This window comes from Electrophorus electricus, chromosome 4 (genome assembly GCF_041902795.1).
Source record: "Electrophorus electricus isolate QZ-2024a chromosome 4, ASM4190279v1, whole genome shotgun sequence".
NCBI classification, from domain to species: Eukaryota; Metazoa; Chordata; class Actinopteri; order Gymnotiformes; family Gymnotidae; genus Electrophorus; species Electrophorus electricus.
Genome location: NC_137500.1, coordinates 27,388,860 through 27,409,447, shown reverse-complemented (window position 1 = coordinate 27,409,447; position 20,588 = coordinate 27,388,860). Strand labels below are relative to the sequence as shown.

The following is a 20,588-nucleotide window of genomic DNA, read 5'->3' as shown; positions in this document are numbered from 1 at the left end:
TTCCTCACCAGCACCGGGTGTTTAAGGTAAATCAGTCTTAATTCAGATGATAGTCCTTAATTCAGCCTTAATTCAGGTCTGGAAGTTTGAAGAGTGGATAAAACATCATTAATATAGGGTCTTGTAAACTGCCACTCAGGTTAAAACTCAGAGACTCAACAAAGCAACGTTGTGTTATGTAAGCAACGTCATGTTACAGGTCAAAGTTCAATACGCAGTGAGTTTCACACCACCGCAGCTGTTCCCCCTTCCTGCCTGTGTCTGGCCACACCCCCTGCCCCTCCCACATTACTCAGCATGTTTCTGAGTCTAGAAGAGCAGGAATCTAGATTTGATCAACTGCAATGGGGCTCGACTGGCTGATGCTCCCAAACTAGCACTTCGATCTTCAGCTCTCTGGTGGCTGGTTCCTGCGTAGCCCCCCCACGGCTGCATTTCCTGGTTGTTCCTCAGAAGAATGCCTTCTCTGGACTACGATGAGGTCACTGACTTCCTGGGCGACTGGGGGCCATTCCAGGTCAGCATCTTCCTCCTGCTCAGCCTCAGTACTGTGCCCAATGGCTACACTGGCATGGCCATGGTCTTCCTCGCCGACACTCCGAGCTACCGCTGCAGGATGTCCTAGCCGAACGCCAGTGGAGACGCTCTGAGCCCGGCGGACTTCGGGTCCGGTAAGGGTTTCATGGCCAGCAGCTGTCTACAGCACCAGCATGTGAACGAGAGCTCAGAGGAGTTCAGTAACACCATGGAGCCGTGTGTAGGAGGCTGGGACTAGAGCACTGAGCACTATTACTCAACTATAGTCACTCAGGTAAGACACACACACATTTTCACTCACATGGTGCCTTTCTCATACCCAAGGACACTTTTACAAACACTACTGAATATTCAAAAGTAAATCGGCGGTAAATGTTAACATGTTACACTGAGGTCTGGGAACATTAGTGCTGTGCTGGAGGTCAGGTCTGCATGTGTGTGTGATTCTAGTCCGCTGCCCACCTCACATAACCCGTTTATCAGCGGTAGGGTTGGACTCTGATCCTTCTCTCGTCAACACGCTGCTCAGTTTTCATGCCAGCCTGTCGGATCGTGCCGCTGCTGTGGAGAGACGCTCGGGCTCGCTCAAAGGCTATGCAGCGACCTTTACACTGAAACGCCGCTAAGATCTTTAAGATTAAAGCCGTGTGTTTATAAAGATGTGGTATATTGTGATCAGTAGCTGTGTTCTTCACTTAGAGAACATTACAGATGTCATATAAAGACAATACTTTGGGTGTTAGTCCTAAAACGTTTAACATTCAAGGTCCTTTTAGGAAGAAAGAACAGAGACAGCTGGCTAGTCATTACATCTCTAAACTTAATACTTAACTAATGTGTTGAATCAAGTGTGTTTGAGCAAAGTAATCCCCAAACTGGGCTGGATTCTGGCTTTCTACAGCTCCCAGTGCTCAGACTTTGCTCAAACTTTGCTTTCGAGCTGAAACAGATCACAACTGAGAGTGTGCTCGTCTCAGAGTGTGCTCGTCTGAGAGTGTGCTCGTCTGAGAGTGTGTACGTCTGAGAGTGTGCTCGTCTGAGAGTGTGCTCGTCTGAGAGTGTGTTCGTCTGAGAGTGTGTACGTCTGGAGCGTCTGGTGACGGTCTGAGCGTCTGTACATGTGTTCCTCCACAGTGGGACTTGGTGTGCAGTGATGCCTGGAAAGGTCCCTTCAGCTTGTTCTTTTTTCTTCCTGGGCGTGTTCACGGGATCTTTCGTGTCAGGAGAATTATCTGACAGGTAATGAGAGACAGAAATAGAGGAGACAGACAGCAGCCCCTTCTGTGGATTACAGTAACGGATAAACAAGTCCATCCTGCTTACTGTTTCACTGTAAATAAAGGAGTAGAAAGATCTGTGACGTGCACTCTACAATACTTTACCAACATGCCCGGTCCTGTCAGTTTTTCTTGTTTTAAAGTTGCAACACTCAAAACATGCACTGCCTCTTTCTGATTCCTCAGGCCTGGATGCACTATGAAAGGCTATTTACATGGTCTCGTCTACCTTTGTGTCCTTGCCGTTTCGGCCGCAATTTTGTTCTTTTCGTTACTATGTCGATCCAGACTGCGTGCAGCCTGGTGCAGGCGGTCACCAACAGCTAGGGGATGTTCTGCGTTTTTTTCCCCTCACTGGCATCGAGCAGATCTCTCACTATATGGCAGCCTTTGTCCTGGGCAAGTAAAGGAAGCCTCATACAAGCACTTTAGCACTAGCCAGAGACATCAGCAGTAGCCAGAGACATTAGCAGTAGCCAGAGACATTAGCAGTAGCCAGAGACATTAGCCTTAGTCAGAGACATCAGCAGTAGCCAGAGACATCAGCAGTAGCCAGAGACATCAGCAGTAGCCAGAGACATCAGCAGTAGCCAGAGACATCAGCCTTAGCCGGAGACATTAGCAGTAGCCAGAGACATCAGCAGTAGCCGGAGACATCAGCAGTAGCCAGAGACATTAGCCTTAGCCGGAGACATTAGCACTAGCCAGAGTATTATCAGATCCACATGAGAAGTAGTTCTACCATTATTCTCCGAGGGAGATTTTATGAAGATTAGAACGCTGTCATTCTTGTCGCCATTCCACTCATTCTGCAGAAGAACACTTGCCCCCAGCAAGGAAAGAAACCTGAGATTTACACAAGAATTCTCACTGCACACTACAGGGCAGAGGACATCCAGCGACGCTATAGGTTCATTCACTCTCAGCACTGGTGTGGCCCGGAGCCAGACCCGTTTTTAATAGTAAGTGTCACGTAAGGAGAGTGCTGATTACAGAACCATTCAGAGTGACAGGCAGCAGTGTTGAGCTTCAGGTGCGCCTAGTCCAGCCAATTCACTTTCCCTGTCTACTAACCTTTGTTCAAGTCAAGTTTCATTCATGCGCTGATGTTTGTGTGGGCATTGATGCGTAACTAATAACGAGATGACAATAATATACTAAATACACTCAACATATACAGAATATACAACAGGAAGTAGATAAAATAAACAATATGACCACAGAAGGGTCCTGAGGAAGCACTTCCTGATATTTTAATACATTATTATTATTATTTACACTTATATAGTGTCTTTCTCATACTCAAGCACAATAATCTGATGGAAAAGTAAACTAAATACTGTATATTAATAGTGACTATGTGGAAATATTGAAGTAGTGGTGTGCTGAAACGTATTAATAGTAATAACAGTAATTAACAGTAATAAAGTGTCCCTGTTTGCATTTCTCTCTATCAGGCTGTGAGCTGCTGGGGCGGAATTTGCGCGTGATATATTCCGTGCTGGGCACATGTGTGTGTCCGCACTGGGTTACGCTCTCCTTCCTCTCTGTGCCTGTTTGGTGAGAAGCTGGAGGCTGCTGCTCGCTGTCCTCACCCTGCCGGGACTACTCTACATCCCCCTCTGGTGGTAAGGTAGAATACTACAGCAGGGCTTCTTTTAATTGGGTCCGTGCTGCAGTGACATTGGTGATTCTGCACGGACATTAACTTTCACTCTAGATGTCTAGAAAGGTGCTCTGTGAACGGCCTCTACTGTATCAGTTCATCAGTTTCCAACACACAGACTAATTCGAGAATTTCAACTGGCCACTGTATGTTAACATTGTCGAAACAAATCTGTCACCAACCTGCTGTACTGTACTAGGATGTATTCTATGAGTTAATCACACAGCACTTTTGTAAGTCGCTCTGGACAAGAGAGTTTGCTAAATGCTGTAAATGTAAATGTAGATGCAAATGTAAACACAGTCATCTCTGATGCTGCACAAACTGCTCTTCTAAACCAAAAGTGACACAGCCATGATTTTCATTAGCGCTGCTGTTCAATGGTGCTGTTGGTCCATGATGATGTACCTGAACTGTAAACACACATCTTCAGAACATTCAGCCTTATGTAACTCTGTGAAGTATGCACGGATGTTATGCAAATCTAACCTTGGATTTCCTGGAAGAGTGTACAAAGTGAATCCACACTTACTGTAAAGGCGGCACAGGTATACACACTGGTGCTCTCTGCTTTCCCACTGCTTCTCTGTAAGGTTGATTCCTGAGTCTCCTCACTGGCTTCTGGCTAAGGGTCGAGTGCAAGAGGCCGACGCCATCGTTGGAGCCGCGGCCCACAGAAACGGCATCACCCCACCTAATGTCATATTTAAGGGACCACCCGTACTCATCCCTGAGGTAAAGGGGAATGGTAGTCATCATCACACACTAGTCCTCAAAATATGTGGCTGTGATCAGTGTCCAGTTACTAAGCAAATCCAGTGTTGCAGAGGCCATCATAATGTGTTTGCCTTGTGTGTGTCTATGCGTGTGTGTGTTTTCTGATGTTGGAAGGGTGTGTCCCAAAGCTCTGCTGTTTCTTACACATACATGGACCTAATCAGAACCACAAAAACGAGGAACATTACTCTACTCAACAGTGTGATATGTTGTGTGATGTTAAACCCCGTGTGATATGGTGTGTGATATGAAACCCCATGTGATAAGGTGTGTGATATTTAACCCAGTGTGATATGCTGTGTAATATGAAACCCCATGTGATATGGTGTGATATCAAACAATGTGATATGGTGTGTGATATGAAACCCCGTGTGATATGGTATGTGGTATCAAACAGTGTGATATGGTGCGTGATATCTAACAGTGCGATATGGTATGTGGTATCAAACAGTGTGATATGGTGCGTGATATCTAACAGTGTGATATGGTATGTGGTATCAAACAGTGTGATATGGTGCGTGATATCTAACAGTGTGATATGGTATGTGGTATCAAACAGTGTGATATGGTGCGTGATATCTAACAGTGTGATATGGTATGTGGTATCAAACAGTGTGATATGGTGCGTGATATCTAACAGTGTGATATGGTATGTGGTATCAAACAGTGTGATATGGTGCGTGATATCTAACAGTGTGATATGGTATGTGGTATCAAACAGTGTGATATGGTGTGTGATATCAAACAATGTGATATGGTGTGTGATATGAAACCCCGTGTGATATGGTATGTGGTATCAAACAGTGTGATATGGTGTGTGATATCTAACAGTGCGATATGGTGTGTAATATGAAACCCCATGTGATATGGTGTGTGATATTTAACAGTGTAATATGATGAACACAGTGGTCACCATATGCTGAATGGTATTGCTGTGCTTTGATATGGTGTAAAACTGTAGCCCTGCTGATGCTGGACAGTTTCCTTTCCATTTTAACAAAGTATTGGTTTAACTCCCTGCATTCAGTGTGAATGTGCCCATACATTTTGTATATATACTACATATTGTAATATATGCTATACTACTATTATTCATTAAAAGAAAAGGAGAATAATTGGTGTTTTTCAGGTTCATCATCACAATCAGCTACTTTGGCCTGTCCCTGAGCACGGCCAACATGAACGTAGACCCTGCTGGGGGTCTCCGGAGCGCCGGCCTGGTTCTGCTCCTCACCCACGCCGTGCCCCCAGGTGAGCACGCCAGCGCCACCTACAGTCCCGCCATACAGTCCTTCGTCCTGGTACGCGGTCTGCTTTAACTGCTGCCATACAGGCTCATCCTTCTGCAGCGTACGGTGCCGTGACCATCGTGTTAGCCGCGGCGGCCAAACTGGGGGTGATGGCGGCGTTCTCCGTGCTCTACATCTCCACGGTGGAGCAGTTTTCAACCGTGGTCCGAGGAATGGGCATGGGGGTCTGCTCCACTTGCTCCAAGATCGGGAGCGCCGTCGCTCCATTCTTCCTGTTTGTCAGTGAGTAGCCGGCCCGCTCGCCACACACACGTCACCCACCGCACACGTCACTCACTGCACACATGTCACTCGCCACATGTCACTCACCACACTTAGACAAAATTTCCTTTAGCATCATTTATACAAAACCAGTTTTTAAAAATAATTCTCCTGACTTACAGTGAACATTTGTATTACTTTGATGCACACACAGATATTGCGTGTTGCATATTTGCAGACATGGTATTCCTGAGATTTGATATTTGTGTCTGCTTAGGAGAGAACATTGATTTGTTTTTTAACTTGAGATGAATCAGAGCATTAATAAATTGAAACTTCTTTATTAAAACGCTTTTGGTTCTAGGAAAATATAGAAAAGGGTTTGGGTCTGTCTACCAGTCCCAACTTTGTTCCATGACTTTAGAACAGAATCTAATTGAAGTGAACTCCTGCACAAAAAATTACGAACTAATAAAATCATAACAGGTTACACTTTGTTCTCGACAGAAAGCTCCTCATTTGGGGTGTGTAATGGTGTAGATGTGTCTTGTTTGGGATTTATCTTCTTTATGCTGACTTACTGAAAAACGTGGTGCAACAGGTGGAGATTTTTACTGCTGACACAGTGACGGGGCTTCAGAGTGAAGAACTTGAGCCTAGGGCAATCCCCGCTTCAGAGGGAGGGAGTGTGTGTATGTGTGTGCGGGTGTACATGTTACATGCATCTAAATGTGTCTAAAAATATCAATGTGTATTAGCCGTTTTTTCAGATATTTGAGTCACTGTAGCTCAAACACAAGGAAACAGGTTTTTTTTTCCTCTGTTGACCTCTACAATGCAAACCATCACTGCAAACGTTTCATTTTACTCATAATTATGCAAATAAATTCAATATCAAAATGCAAACCACAACATCGCTTTTAATGCTCAAACCTTCAATCCTTAATTCCTTTATTATCTTTATTTAAGTTGATCAAGAGCACATTTCCAGCATCTGATGTCTGTGTGTTCCTTATCAGACCCTGTGCAGCGACTCCAGCTGACCTGTTGCTGCTTTTTCAGGTCATTATGATCAGGCACTGCCCTACATCTTCATGGGAGTGCTGACGGTGGTAGCCGGCCTCCTCGGTACCCTGATGCCAGAGACGCGCGGCATGCCCCTCCCAGAGGACCTCTCACAAGTTGCTAGTCTTATCTGGTAGGTCTTTGTTTACGCTACGCCTTAGCACACACTCACTTATGCTTAAAGTTTCCCTTGGGCATTGTGCTCAGAACAGCTTCTCCAGCTGAATTACTACCTTCAGAGAGTGGATAACTGATCTCCTGACAGATCTTTATATACAACTTCCAATTAACCCTCCCCTTACAGGCACACCTCACTGAAAAATGCTAAGCCCAGCTATTAAGGAATGGAATGCCAGCAGGGGGCATTTAGGATTATGCAAAACGAATCATGCTAACTGCTCTCCTTTTAGTTTCATTCATTTTTAGCCACGTTAGAATTTTGGCTGAAGTATTCCTTTAACAGCTTGTCCAGAAGTTGTTTCATTCTTTGATAATCATACAAGAAAGTGGAATACTGGTTTCCCAGCGAAAGGATGGGGTTACATCCCTGCTCCAGCTGTTTGGAAAGAGACAGGGATGAGCACGGATGCATGTCTGCATCTCTGTCTGGGAGCCAACAAAGGCCAACGGGGCCCTTGGCGTCGGCCATCATGCCTTTGTTTTGATTGTTGTGTACTGCATGTTTGTGACGTAAGGCATATCCTTACCTAGGTGCTGCAATGGAGCAGCATGTCAAGGGAAGAACCAGGAAACACCGAAGACTCCCAAACGTCAATCACCTGTCTGATGCTAGGCGTGATGGGTCTGACAAGTGATTCTAGTGCTGGAATCCAGTACAGTATCCCACGAAGGAAGAAAACATTCTACTCTAAAATAGACAAAAGGTCTTTACTGTGCATGCCAAATTTGTCAAAGATTTGTACGTCCATTTTTAACACTAGTATGGAAGAAGTGTGTAACCTAAGGATCACTGTATTGTAATATCATCTACTCCTATCTGTGTTTACATTTTATTACATTTGTGGTGCAATATGAGAGTAACAAATTTTTGAATGATTATACAATTTTGAATATATATATTTTTTTTTTTTACTGTAATACCACTTGACAGTGTAAAGTCAAAACTGATTTGAGAAGATTTTCTTTTGCCAACAATAAATATGGTCAAAAGGCATTAAAACACCTGAACCTGTTGCTCGCGTAAGGCGCGCCCACTCCGTCTGAGTGCTGTAAAAGCGTTGCAGTAACGACGCATTTCCAGTAGGGGGAGCCACGGCGAACCTTTTGGACAGCGCAAGCGTCAAGGTAATAAACTGACTCACGGTGATTCCAGGGAGGCTGTCGTTACACACCGGCGCGAGGCGCTCTGCATCTCGTCGGGAAAAACAACAACAAAAAAAACAACCCAATTTAATTATATTCATTGCCTTACTCGTTCGGACATGATCTGATCTTCATTTTTAACAAATCTGTTGGTATTTGTGTTTTGTCGTATGCGGACGTATTTGTGCGCTTGATTAACTGATAGCGCCACGACCCTTTTGGAGGGGAATCCCGTGTTCTCGCTGATGCTCGTGAAGGTGAGAAATGGATGAGGTGAAACGCTCTCAACGGACAGTCACGGCGCTCGTACCTTCTGCCTTTCACGCCAGTTGATTTTTTCCCCCCCGTAAACTGTTATTCTACAATGAGGTTGGGTGTTTTTTTGTTTGTTTGGTTTTTTTGCTTCGTGTAACGAATGACGATCTTGTCCGTGACAAAATGATTCTCATTCATTACACCGCCCGCGAGGGAGGTCAGATGAACTAACCGCTACTCCCGAGCTCTTTGTTTGAAAACGGTGCGTTTGTTTCGGAAGATCATCGCCTTGTCTTGTCCGGAAATCGCCGTCATAGTCGTGAATGGAATGTATCATTTCTGACATCCACGAGAATGGAGCCGTTCCTGCAGATAGCGCCTCACTCCCTTGCTATTGTGCTCTCGCGGATTGTGGCGGATGACTCGCCCGGTGTGACGGAGAGCGAGGAACCGCCGCACCACCACACCGGTTATGAGATATTCGCCGATTTCAAATCGCTGAACATGAAATATTTTTGGAATAAAATGGTAGCGGACGCCATAGCGGAGACGTTTTTCCTGGGCTGGATAGACGAGCATGTGCTACTGATCCAGGGGAAGGAGCATCACCTGGAGGTGCTGAGGGAGGCTTGGATGAGAAGGTCCCTCAAACCGCCGCAAGGCTTCGACATCAGATACCTCGGTAAGCCTGGAAGAGCTGTGCACCCCGACGACGCGATTCCGCGCGTTTGGAATCGTGCGTTCACGTTTTGTGTACGCCGCGTCGTCTGCGGTGTGCAACAGTTGTCTCTAGGTTGAATATCCATTTTTTTAAAAACCGTCAGAAGTCGGATTTATTTAGTGACAAGGCTGCCTCTTTGGGCCTTGTGATTGACGTCACTACATCTGAATATTTTTGAACTGCGAGCACCCACGTCGCAGTGTATGCTCAGAACCGCTTAAACGTCCCCCCTTTTCCCTGTGTGACATTCCGCAAGCCAGGTCAGATGTTAACCCCATGACCTGCGTATCTTACACGGTTCTTCACGGTTCATGTTTCGTTAGCGTGCGAGTAAACGGCGTATAAAGCCGTGTCCAGCTCTAATCCCCGCTGCCTTTTTGTTTGCTTCAGCTTTGTCCGCAGCTGCATTTAATGATGGAGACGATACTTGAGACTACTTGTGAGCTCTGAAAAAAATGTTCATTAGCTCACCGTGAGCCAGGGGTTTTTGATTTCCATTGTTTACAAAGAATGAGCCTGTTTGGTGTCTGTCTTTTTTTCTTCATCTGGAGGCTTGTGAGTTTTCCAAGGGAGTTATGGCACAAGGAACAAGCTAAACTGGTAGAAAGTGTTACGTCGTACATCTTAACATTGTGGAGCTTTTGGTAAAATTGGAGCACCACGTCTGCAACTTCAGAGCAGATACATAGAACTGTTACCTGTCAATGTGTAATTAAAGGATTTTGTATTGGCATATAAACTCAATCACCATAAATTTGTTAGCAGCACTAAATAAATAGTCGCCATTTGTTATGCTGGCTTTTTGCAGTTTCTGTAATTCCTCAGTAAAGAGATCCTGGGCTGGTATGGCCCTTGGCAGAGCTGTAAAACAGGGTATGAGCTTTGTCTTGTTAATAGCTGTACTCTCACGCTGGGAAGGTAATAAATAACGACTGAGACAGTTGATACATTTGTTTGTGCAAAATTTTTAAACCCGGGTTGGCAGACACTGAAACCGAAGTATTTCTTTAAATGCTCTTTACACGACACATCGACATGTCTGATGTATGTTACACAGTGAAGGCTAAATTTGTGTACTCAGGTGATTTTATGGATGTTATTTCTTTTTAAATCGGTGTATTCTTGGCGTACTGTTGATATGGAGAAGCCTGTGTAAGCTGTTGGCTAGCCAGAACTCCTCTGTTCACTCCAGTCATAGCAGAAGCCCACCTTCAGCTCAAGTTGCTGTTCTGGGTCCGCTGGCACCCCCCGCCCCACTGGCACTGGTGTTAATACGGGGCAGAGCCAGGCAGCTGCTGCCGGGCCTGTCATGGGGTTGGGCAGCACAATGAGTCAGTGTGGTACGTTTGGGAAGAGAGCCACGGGTTTTAGGGTGGAGGGGTGTTACTGCCTGCACCTGCCCCCTCTCTCTCTCTCTCTCTCTCTCTCTCTCTCTCTCTCTCTCTCTCACTCAGGAGGAGGGAAGGTGGTATTGTGTTTGGCTGGTCTTGCGGATCAGAAGCAGAGCTGTTGTGGAGATGAAGCCTCCCTCCACTGATGGATGAGGACATTCCTGAAATGTTTGCTCTCCACTGCGTGAAATTCCTTGTTTTCTGTGATTGATGAATATGTCCGTGAAGTCTGAACGGATGTGTGATGTGGTCTGTGGTGATTTTACAGCCAACCCCGAGGCCGCAGTTAGGGTGCGTTCACATCACCCAGGGGATTTCTGAAGTGGAAACATTTTTGACTTCATGGGGAATAAGGGGGTGTGCATATGTAAATCAGAAGACTCATAGACAAACTGGATGTGGGAAATCATGTTAGCTGTGTGGGAGAGTCCAAAGCTGTATGAACCAAGCTAAGATTATAGCAATATACCACAATTAAAAAAAAACAACAAAATAACAAACCAAGCTTGGAAAGCTGTGTCCATCTCTGCTGGTAACGCAGGTGAATATTTCACTGTTGTAAACAAATGTTTACGTTTGTTTGCTGGTGATGTTCAAGACAGACATGCTAACGCTAGCTAGCTAATTCAAGCACATAGCTAATGTTTTGTACACCTACTCAGAATGGATAAGATTACATTTCCAAAACCGATGATATGAGAGTAATAATAAATAATGAATAAGGGTGAGACGAAATAAACAAACATCCTGCCCAAACTCCATACCATAAAAATCTGCTCCACTCATTTGCCGAATGGAAAAACTCATCTCGGGAGGATTTCACGCAGATATTCGTCAGAATCCACTCTGCTGTGTGAGCGTACCCTAAAGCAGGTAAAACTTTACACCCCAGCCGCTGGGCTCTAACAGCTGATGTGGGCTTCTACCATGGTGGCCCCAGTGCTGATGTGTTCTCAGATAGCTGAGCAAGGGAGGCGGCCCGAGCGTTGAAGGCACACAAGGAGTGTTTGCAAACTTGCATTTTAAAGGAACCTATGGAGACAGCGACCAACGTGTATACGTGTTCTGAAAAGAACTTTCAACATCAAAATGCTGCACTTATAACAGAGAGTTTGTTTTGCAGAGGGAGGATTAGGCTAGTATAAATGTGCCATCATTTAGGCTGGCATGCCCCTGCAACACAAGCTTGTTATAGGTGCGTGTGTGTGTGTGAGGGAGTCAGTGAGCGAGCCTGCCTGGCTGTGCCCTGCAGTGTGTGGGGTTTCCATGTGATCTTTGTCATACATTTTTGCAGATTGTGTGTGTGTCTGCACAGGTCCAAGAAGAGGAGAAGGAACGAGAGGAGGAGAAGAATGCTTCCAGCTCTGTATCTGGACATAAATCTTCCTCTGGTTACATGCCCCCGCTCCTGCACCCCCTTTTTTCCTCTGATCCTGGATCAGTTTCCCAAACCCCAGGCTGAAACGTAGCCATTAAAGTAATGTGACGGAGCAGACCTCAGTGCTCGGGAAAACGGGCGCTTTTATCACGCCTGTAGATCTCGGACCTGGGTGGTGGGTTGGGGGCTCGGTATTGTCCCGTTTGGCCTGTGCACCGAGTCAAATTCAGCTCGACACCTGCACTTAATGGCATGTTCCTTCCAGACTTTTTCTACTTCCTCCCTTTCTTCCTGTGCCCCCATCTCCACCAGAGGCATCTGCAGTGGGCCTTAATTGAAGGGACTTTGCGTTGTTCCGGTTTGATGTGTTCGGGTGTTTTCCAGCATGGACCTCGTCGTTAGGGACACCAGGCGGCTGAGGTTCACAGAGTGCCACGCATCCAGGTGCGGGTTTGATACAGGCGCTGTTGTCTGTGCTAGATGCCTTCTGCTCAGATCGCGGGTGACTCATACAGGGCAAGAGACACTCAGGCGCTTTCATGCCTTATGTACTGAAGGTGTACTTTCCCGTTCTCATAATGATCTCTCACTTGAATTTTATCATTTAATACATTTGTAATTTATTATTATTATTATTATTAATGAATCAAGTATCTAACCTGCCTTCAGAAACCCTAGATCACAGTTCATAGCTCAATATCACTTGCTGTCCCCAGGGCCCAGGGGCCTTGTTACCTCATCAGTGATGTCATCATCCACATCTGTGGCCAGGCTCCTGGCTTCTGTCCGTCGGGCCTCGAGTCGGGGAAGCCTGCAGCAGCACTCGCGCTTCCGACATTAAGGCCGCTCCGGATTTCATCAACTTAAGGGGGCGGAAATCATTCCCGTAAACTCTGGCTCAACTGGCCGCGCGGTAGTAGAGGTGATGTTGTAAAGTGCTCCCCCTGCTGGTGCAGTCGCGCTATGATTCAGGCAGTTCGGATCTCTAGTGATAATGATCTAATACATGTTGTCATCACATACAGGTTAATCCTGCTGGCACGTGGTAGGGAGCGTGTGGGTATTTAAAGATTAACGCTGTTTCCGTGTTTGTTTTTGCTTTATTGTACAACAAAAACATGGATAACTGTACAGTAATGGTTATGGTCACTTACCGTAAAACATTTACTGCATTTCGCAGACGCTCTTATACAGAGGGACTTACGAAAGTGCTTTGTCATTTCCTTATAGAACACATCCTAATACAGTACAGCAGGTTGGAGTCCAACATACCAATGAACTAGAATACTGTAGAAATACAGGGATCACTGAAGCACGGTTGCAACAGTTATAGCTGTCAATTTTTGGTTGTATTTTATTTTCTAATGTATTTTCCTTAGGGCTGAAATAACTAATTCGACATTCAAAACATTAAATTAAATTTTAATGTAATTAAAATAAATAGTTAGCAAAAGGATTTGATAAGTGAGATTGCTGTGTAGTTGGCAACATTTTATAAGATGGTGGGAATTATTAGGATTATGGGTTGTCTGATCGTCCCTAACGTACAGTGTCATCGTGGCGCGACATACGACGTACTGATTGTGCAAATCTGTCTTTTAACTCTTAAATTCACTATTTGTAAATGATGGTAAAAATGTGAGTTTACTTTTGAATGTTCATTCTTGTTAGTTTTGCATTTACTTCTATCAAGTAGCTTTTTAAAATGCTTTTTCAAACATGGCCGCAATTTTCTTGAGCTTGTGAATCTGATCGTCACAATTACAGACCAGCTCTTTCAGCTCCCAGCACGTCTTTGCAGTGAATTAACTTACTGTAGTTTTTTCCCTTAAGTTTGCACATATTAGTAATATTTACTTTTTTTCTCTATAACCTTTCGGATTTTTATATATATATATATATATATATATATATATATATATATATATATATAAAATCTCGTATAGCTGCTCCATTCAAATACGTTACTTGTCCCACCATTGATCAGTCATTTAAGGATTTAAATGTGACCGATTCATCCATATATTTATTAAATCACTTTAATTGATCACCTTTTAGTCTCCGATAGAAAATACATGAAAATAACCCTTCAATGTTGCTTCGTGATTGACTGCGGCCACCATCCTCCGCGAGTCTAGGAAAATCGGGTTGTCTCAACTCCTTCGTTACAAATGCATTCGTGACGAAGATCTCTGTAATTAGTTCACCGACTCTTCCAGTTGGAGATATTTGATATGGACTTGTTTATTCCTCCCCATTCGGCAGCGTCAACACTTTGTTTACCTCTGTGCTAGTTACAGCACAGACAGCGCCGCGTGGCTGTTAAAAAATGTTTTGGCATTATCGCAAGATTTGGATCCCAGTGTCCCCAGATGTGGATGTGGAGTCTCACTTGAGTCCCGGGATGCACTTTCAAGCGAGCAAGTTGCATGACTTAAACTATTTCGCTCGTTTAAAAAGCAGTCAAACAGAAAGCGGCTCGTCACAGTGAGTGACGCTCACGCTCGCTGCGCTCCTTTAAAGAGCCGACGTGCGCGTGCATGACGGAACGGTGGATCAGGTGCACAAGCGAAACGCTCGTGCGTCAGTCTGACACTTTAAAACCTGATGTAAAGTGTCGACCGCTTAATCTGCACGAAGTGTCCAAGTGTGCATCAGGCAAGCTGGGAACAGTACGAACCTTCCAGAATCGCTGCAAAATCCGATTGCAGCCGATTTTTCGTGATTGCCAGCCTATTCCTACATCACACCTCCATCACAGTTGCCTTGGTTACGACCAGATGCTCTAGCCTACAAAAATGCGCCGCTATGATGTCTGAATCATTTACATAGAAACAAAAATAAATCTCAGCAGCACACGACAGATTTAAATATTTACTTTTTTGTTGTTAAGAAAAATTAGTGTTAGCGGTAACTTTTGAGCAGGGAAAATCGTTATTGCACAAGTTCACGCTACATGATCGTGTATGTGAAGAGAAGCATCTTGTACATACTCTAACTGCCGTGCTGTTGTCATCCTCGTCCACGGAAACGTCCTACGTTTTGGTTAGAACCAAGGCTCGATGTTAAACGTTATGTGGCAAATACTACCGTCCTAAAAGATGACCAAAGTAGTCGCCATGTGGTTTTCCTTCTTTCTTTCTAACGTGAGAATAGTCCGCGACGTCTTCCTTCAGCTATGAAAGGGTTATTAATGTGTCGCTTTGAAGTCAGGCGAGTGCCAAAACTCCCTTCCTCCACTAGAGGGCAGAGTTGGATGGGCCTGCAGCGTTTCTGTTTCGTAAAATTGAGGTCAAAAATGGAAGCTTAGATTCTGTCCGTTCAGGCTTGCAAGTCAGAGCCACGTGTTAATATGCATATAAAAATGTGAAACAATATGCCGCGAAGATGTTGTGGTAGTTTTCATAGTAGTAAAGGGTTAGAATTTGAATTTGCAAAAAAAGGATGGATTTTTAGAGGATGGATTGAACTACCTCCCCCCTGTGTACCTCCCAGTGATTTGCTGTGCTTCTCCAGTTGTGCTGTCTATATTTTTATTACTTTTGAAACTGAAATATTTTTTGGTAATATTCCGCTCTGTTCCTGGACTTCCGCCCAGATATTCAGTTATTTAATAAACTTTCACTATAAATTCCATGCTAATGTTTAAATATTGTGGTATTTCATTTTTATTAAGCTTTTAAGCAGGGAAACTGTTTGTGAGTTCAGCTAGAACCCTTCTAGCGCTGGGTGGAGGGTTTTTGATGCCACTGGAGGCCCGTCACAGGGACGCGGGGCGTGTAGAGGCAGACGCCTCCCCATTCAGGTGTCGAGTGTGTTTGACATGTAGGAAAGAACAATGCTGCATTGAAATTTGAACCTGATAATGATCTAAGCCTTTTCCACTTTTCCGTCTCAAATCCCGAGCTGGCAATTACCCTCATTGGGCGGGGGTGGGGTGGGGGGTTTCATGGCAGCAGCAGTTGCCCCGACTATCCGCTTTCCTTTAGAAGGGCTGCTTATGGCCTTTAGTGTACAAATCAACATTGGTGATGTTTCTAATTTTGAGGTTGTTCATTTAGGCCAAGCCTCATAAAAATGCCCATAGATTAAAACACCTGGTCTGGGAACAACGGACTGGAGAGGAACGAGGAGCTCAGATGATGGGAATACGTCCCGATAACGTCAAAAACATTTAGGGTCTAGGGTTTTCGGCTGTATATGTTAAACTCTAGATGGTGCAACCTCTGAACACTGTTTTGGGGTTTTTCCAGTTGGTAACTTAAACCACAACTTGTGTAATTACGTTTTGGCTCGATCTTGGTTCTGGCTGGATCTGGCTGGTTCCCTGTATTTCCCTGACGCTGCTAAACACTCTAAAACCTGTTTGCAGGAAGCCCACATTCTTTCTCAAAACGATGTGTAATTTCACCACTAGAGAGTAATCGCTCTTGTTTGAGAAATGCCATAGATAATCTATAAGAGCAGAGCATGGTGCACTTTCATCAGATTTTAAAACGTCAGCCTGTAAGTTCTCCTCTACCTTATTCCACGCCCCTTCAGATTCTGTCAGAACTCAGGAGAGCTGACATCTGCCTTTGTTGGGTCTCCATCTTAGATCATGCTTCTTCAAGGGATTACTTGCACGTCATAATCTGGTTCCCCCCGGAGCAGGGGCGCCCGGCCTCCAGAGGCCGTTCCCATTCCTGGGACACTATGGCAACCGGAGAACCAAGGAGTGCTGCGGACAGCAGTGAGCTTCCGGAGCCCTCTCCAGCAGAGAGCCACATTCACAGGGAAGTCCATTGAAAAACCAGCCTCTGAGTTCTTTGTGTGGGTAACGGCATGTGGGCGGCGGGCAGGGATGGCCCCGCGTGGCCCGTGCCCTGGCAGTCGCCAGGCGGAATTATGCCCAAGTGAATGGGAGAAGGAGACGCTCGCGCTCTCATGCTCTCTCTCGCACTCTGAAGCTGTGATCAGGGTGGTCCGAAATGGCTCACGCTCGCTGCGATTAAAAAGTCCTGCTGGCACAGAGGCCCAGTCGCAAAGATTTGTGAATGGATCCGGCCGAGGGCTGTAGGAAGGAGCAGCTCTACCTGATAGAACCCGCCCAGAAGGGCAGCGTTACTCCCCAGTGTTCCTGCCCAGAAGGGCAGCGTTACTCCCCAGTGTTCCTGCCCAGAAGGGCAGCGTTACTCCCCAGCATTCCAGCCACTTGGGCTGCAGAAGATTTTCTAAAACATCACTGTGATAAAGCAAGAAGGCTCAGATTTAAACTAAACAAGACACAGAAGAACGTTATAATGGCCAACCTCCAGAAAAGTTTTCTAATAATTGGTTCAGTCAGTTATTGGCCAAACTTTGCTCCAGCCTCTCCAAGAATTGGTCTGGGTTTACTTGAGGACGTGTGTGTATGATGTATACGTTGGTGGTTGGAGTAGGTTCTTTTTCTCCACAACCATCTGTCACTGCCGTAAACTCCAGCCCGCAGTCCCAGCATTCCTGATTGGTGCATCAGATGTTCAGTATAAGCCAGAGATTTAAATCCGTATTTTTCCCATCCTGACAGACTGACTGTGGAACACGTTCCACAGTGGGCGTAGTGTTGTCCTTCAGCAGTCAGCCACACCCCTACCACAGACGACCGAATCCACGTGTTAATCCAATCAGGCAGTCTGTGACATGTTTGTGCAGAGTTGAAATAATACTGGCACCAACATTTAAGCTTTTTTTTGTTGGGGGCTGGGGCATAACCACTTTACACCATGACGTGTACAACATGACATGATCCAGTACAAAGCTCAACTGGAGACATATCTCTCTGCATTTAGATACAGTAAGAACCAATGAAGTCATGAGGTTTTCCAGAGAGACGCAACCTAGCTGAACCTTTTTGGTGACTTCTCACGTCAGCGTTCAGATCTTATCGCCCAATCAGGTAAGCGTGGAGCTTGAGTCTGCCCTAGGCTTGGTCTCTTCTGGGTGACCTCTTGTGCTGGCAAGGGTGTGTATGCTTCAGAGAGAATACACACTAGAAACAGTCATGGTGCATGATCTCGAAAGCCAAAGAAAAATTTTGACATGAGGTTTCTCGCTGGGTGACTGGGCCCACTGCTCCAGAAGTGGTGGTTGTTAAACATTCGGTTGTGATGTGACGTTGGCGCGGGTCGTTTGGAGCAGACGCCTCCCTGACTTGCCCAACAACCACCTTTACTTGGATCTTGTTCCCTAATTAGGACTTGTGTGAATTTCTTAGTCTCTTGTTAAGCTCCTGGGCCAAACCCAGCAGTGAGGGATGTCTTTCACGATGCCACAGTGATGCCTTGATGTTCTCACCTAGATTCTTCTGTTCATGACTGGTGCATTTAGTGTGTGTGAGCTGTCTTCCAGACCATGGTGTGGTGCTGAGTTCTCTGCTCCAGGGATCAGAGTGGGATCAGAGTGCTGCTTCTTTAGCTGGAGGCTAGCTCTCTCTTCTGATCTGTAGCGTGATAACAGGGCATATGAGCAGAGTTGGTGATTTATCAAACACTCTCAGTCCTCAAACCATGTTTGGGGGAAAGGCAAAGCTGTGCACATGTCACTTAGTGTTGTGTTGTGAGTGTCTGGGATCTGGGATGGAGCTGTGTGTGTGTGTGTGTGTGTGTGTGTGTGTGTGTGTGTGTGTGTGTGTGTGTGTGTGTGTGTGTGTGTGTGTGTGTGTGTGTGTGTGTGGGCGGGGGGGGAGAGATCTGGTATGGAACTGGTTTGTGCATGTGTGGGATCAGATGTAGGTGACCACCTGCTTGCACTGGTAAATGAGAACTCTGTCGACACAACCTGTTGATGAAGTCAGAGTTTAGATTAGAATGGAAGACCTTAAATGGTGTGGTTTCCATGGAGATTGTGTCCACTGTGATGTCAAGGTTATTTTTGTGCAAAAAAAACCAAAACAAAACAAAAACCCAAACAACTTTGGCACAGTGAGGAATTTCACAAAGCGGGTTTGTTCAATATAATGGTCATAATTTGGTAAATTTGCAAAAAACTACACAACTGTATAGCAACTACAGAACATAGCGGAAGAGAGGTGCAAAGCTCTCGACTGTACAAGACTGCCTTCTGATGATGATGATGGTGATGATGATGATGATAACAGCAGTGGTCATAGTAAACCTGGGCCTGTACTGTCCTCTCATTGGTCCTTCACTCTTTACACAGAGCAGACATCCATGCTTGCTGGTACTCAGCGCGTGCATGCGCGCACACACACGCACGCGCCGGTGATTGGGGAGTAGGAGTCCATTGAACAGTGTGTTATTGTAGCTGATTAAAGCACTGAGTGTAGCGGGGGCTGGGCAGCGGGGCAGTGCTGCCAGTGTGTCGCCGGGGACTACGCGAGTCTAATCACGCAAACTCTCTTCTGTCTGTCTCTCTCTCGCTCAATCTCTTCTCCCACTTCTCTCATTCCTCTCGCCTCTACTGGGGAAAACAGATGCTCTCACTTAACTTTTTTTTTTTTTTTTTTGTCATGTCAGTTTCCTAATGAAGACTTGCGTTTCCCTCTGTGTGTGTGTTTGCCCAGAGCAGCTTAAAAAAAACCAAAACAAAACCAACTTCTCTAATTTTAAGCATTTGCACATGTGTAAACCACGTTTTCACAAACAAACCACTGCAGGAATGTTTGTTTAAATCTGTGCTGGCTTGGGGGGGGAAAAAGCCCATTTATTTATTTAAATTTTTTTATGGTCCCTCCTTTTGGCCATAGTGATGTTTCCCAACTCGGCGCAGCTGAGCTGAGGGTGCTGTGGCCTGACTCCCTGCAGCTTGGTCAGGGACTCCTAAATCTGCCCCGATGCAGCAGTTAGCCTCGGGGGCCGGCTGTAAATTATTCACATATTATATTGCTCAAATCGTCATGCTTCCTTGCCAGGCAGACAGCCAGTACCCACACACAGCCCTGGGCCGTGGGGATGACCAGGGCAACGCAGCGGAGATGTTGGGCTATCAGGGTTCCTAGCTGGGAGGGTCTTGTTTGTGGCGGTCAGGGTGGGTTATGGGGCGGTCGTAGTATTACCGGACAGACTGCGGTCCAAGGCTGTTGAGCTGTAGCAGCTTTTCTGTGGATGGAGCTCTGTTTTGTCCGTTAAGAGCTCGGTTTTACTGCCGCGCCACACATAATGCTGTCAGCACTGCGCTCGCTGCCAGACCGTGATTAGCTTTGGCTAGCGCAGTGCTGGAGCCATAAAGAGATGCCATTCGTTTTTCCCAGCAGCCATTGCCGGTCTTTGAGTGTGGCAGCGTGATGTTGTTTGCATCACTTTCCTGAGGCTTGGTTTTCCAGTTTCTGAGGTTCATGTAACGGAGCCCTCTCCTCGTGCACCGGCTTCCCGAGTATCTTTTGAAGAATGGAGGGGTGTCTGTTTAATTGCATGGACTACAGACTCACGGTATGTGAGATACGCCCAGTACGTGTTGGAAACGACTGTTGCTGAGGTTCTCTGAGCCCCACGCAGAGAGCACAGATCCTCCTGGAGCTCAGGTGCTCGTGAGCGATGCTGTAGGCCTGCTAGCACACTGCCTCCTCTCTCAGATCGCACGGCACGAGAGCTCGGGCAGAGTTCAGCCATAGGCCCAAAACATCGAAGGATGATGGGGGAAACTCACTTTTGGTTGTCAGCGTTTCTTTCCTTAATACCCTCCATCTTGTGGCGTGTCTGAGCAAAAGT

General features: G+C 45.8%; 1 protein-coding gene and 1 pseudogene across 4 annotated transcripts in view; both read left to right on the top strand.

Annotated features, from left to right (window-relative positions):
- Positions 1–317: 317 nt before the first annotated feature.
- Positions 318–8,001, top strand: LOC113581747 (organic cation/carnitine transporter 2-like; annotated as a pseudogene). Its single transcript, XR_014123323.1, has 10 exons — positions 318–811; positions 1,672–1,773; positions 2,057–2,213; positions 3,272–3,442; positions 4,074–4,215; positions 4,372–4,465; positions 5,386–5,508; positions 5,607–5,789; positions 6,831–6,966; positions 7,545–8,001. The product of XR_014123323.1 is annotated as an organic cation/carnitine transporter 2-like (transcript).
- A 130-nt stretch (positions 8,002–8,131) lies between these two features.
- The window catches only part of stox2b (storkhead box 2b), a 45,682-nt gene continuing 33,225 nt past the window's right edge, over positions 8,132–20,588 (top strand). The window contains exon 1 of one of the 3 annotated variants that reach the window (XM_027017102.3): positions 8,132–9,093. In XM_027017102.3, coding sequence (XP_026872903.2) covers positions 8,766–9,093 — 328 coding nt within the window. In that variant the 5' untranslated portion in view covers positions 8,132–8,765. The remainder of the gene's footprint in view (positions 9,094–20,588) is intronic. The other 2 variants (XM_027017100.3, XR_014123321.1) reach the window with 2 other exon arrangements.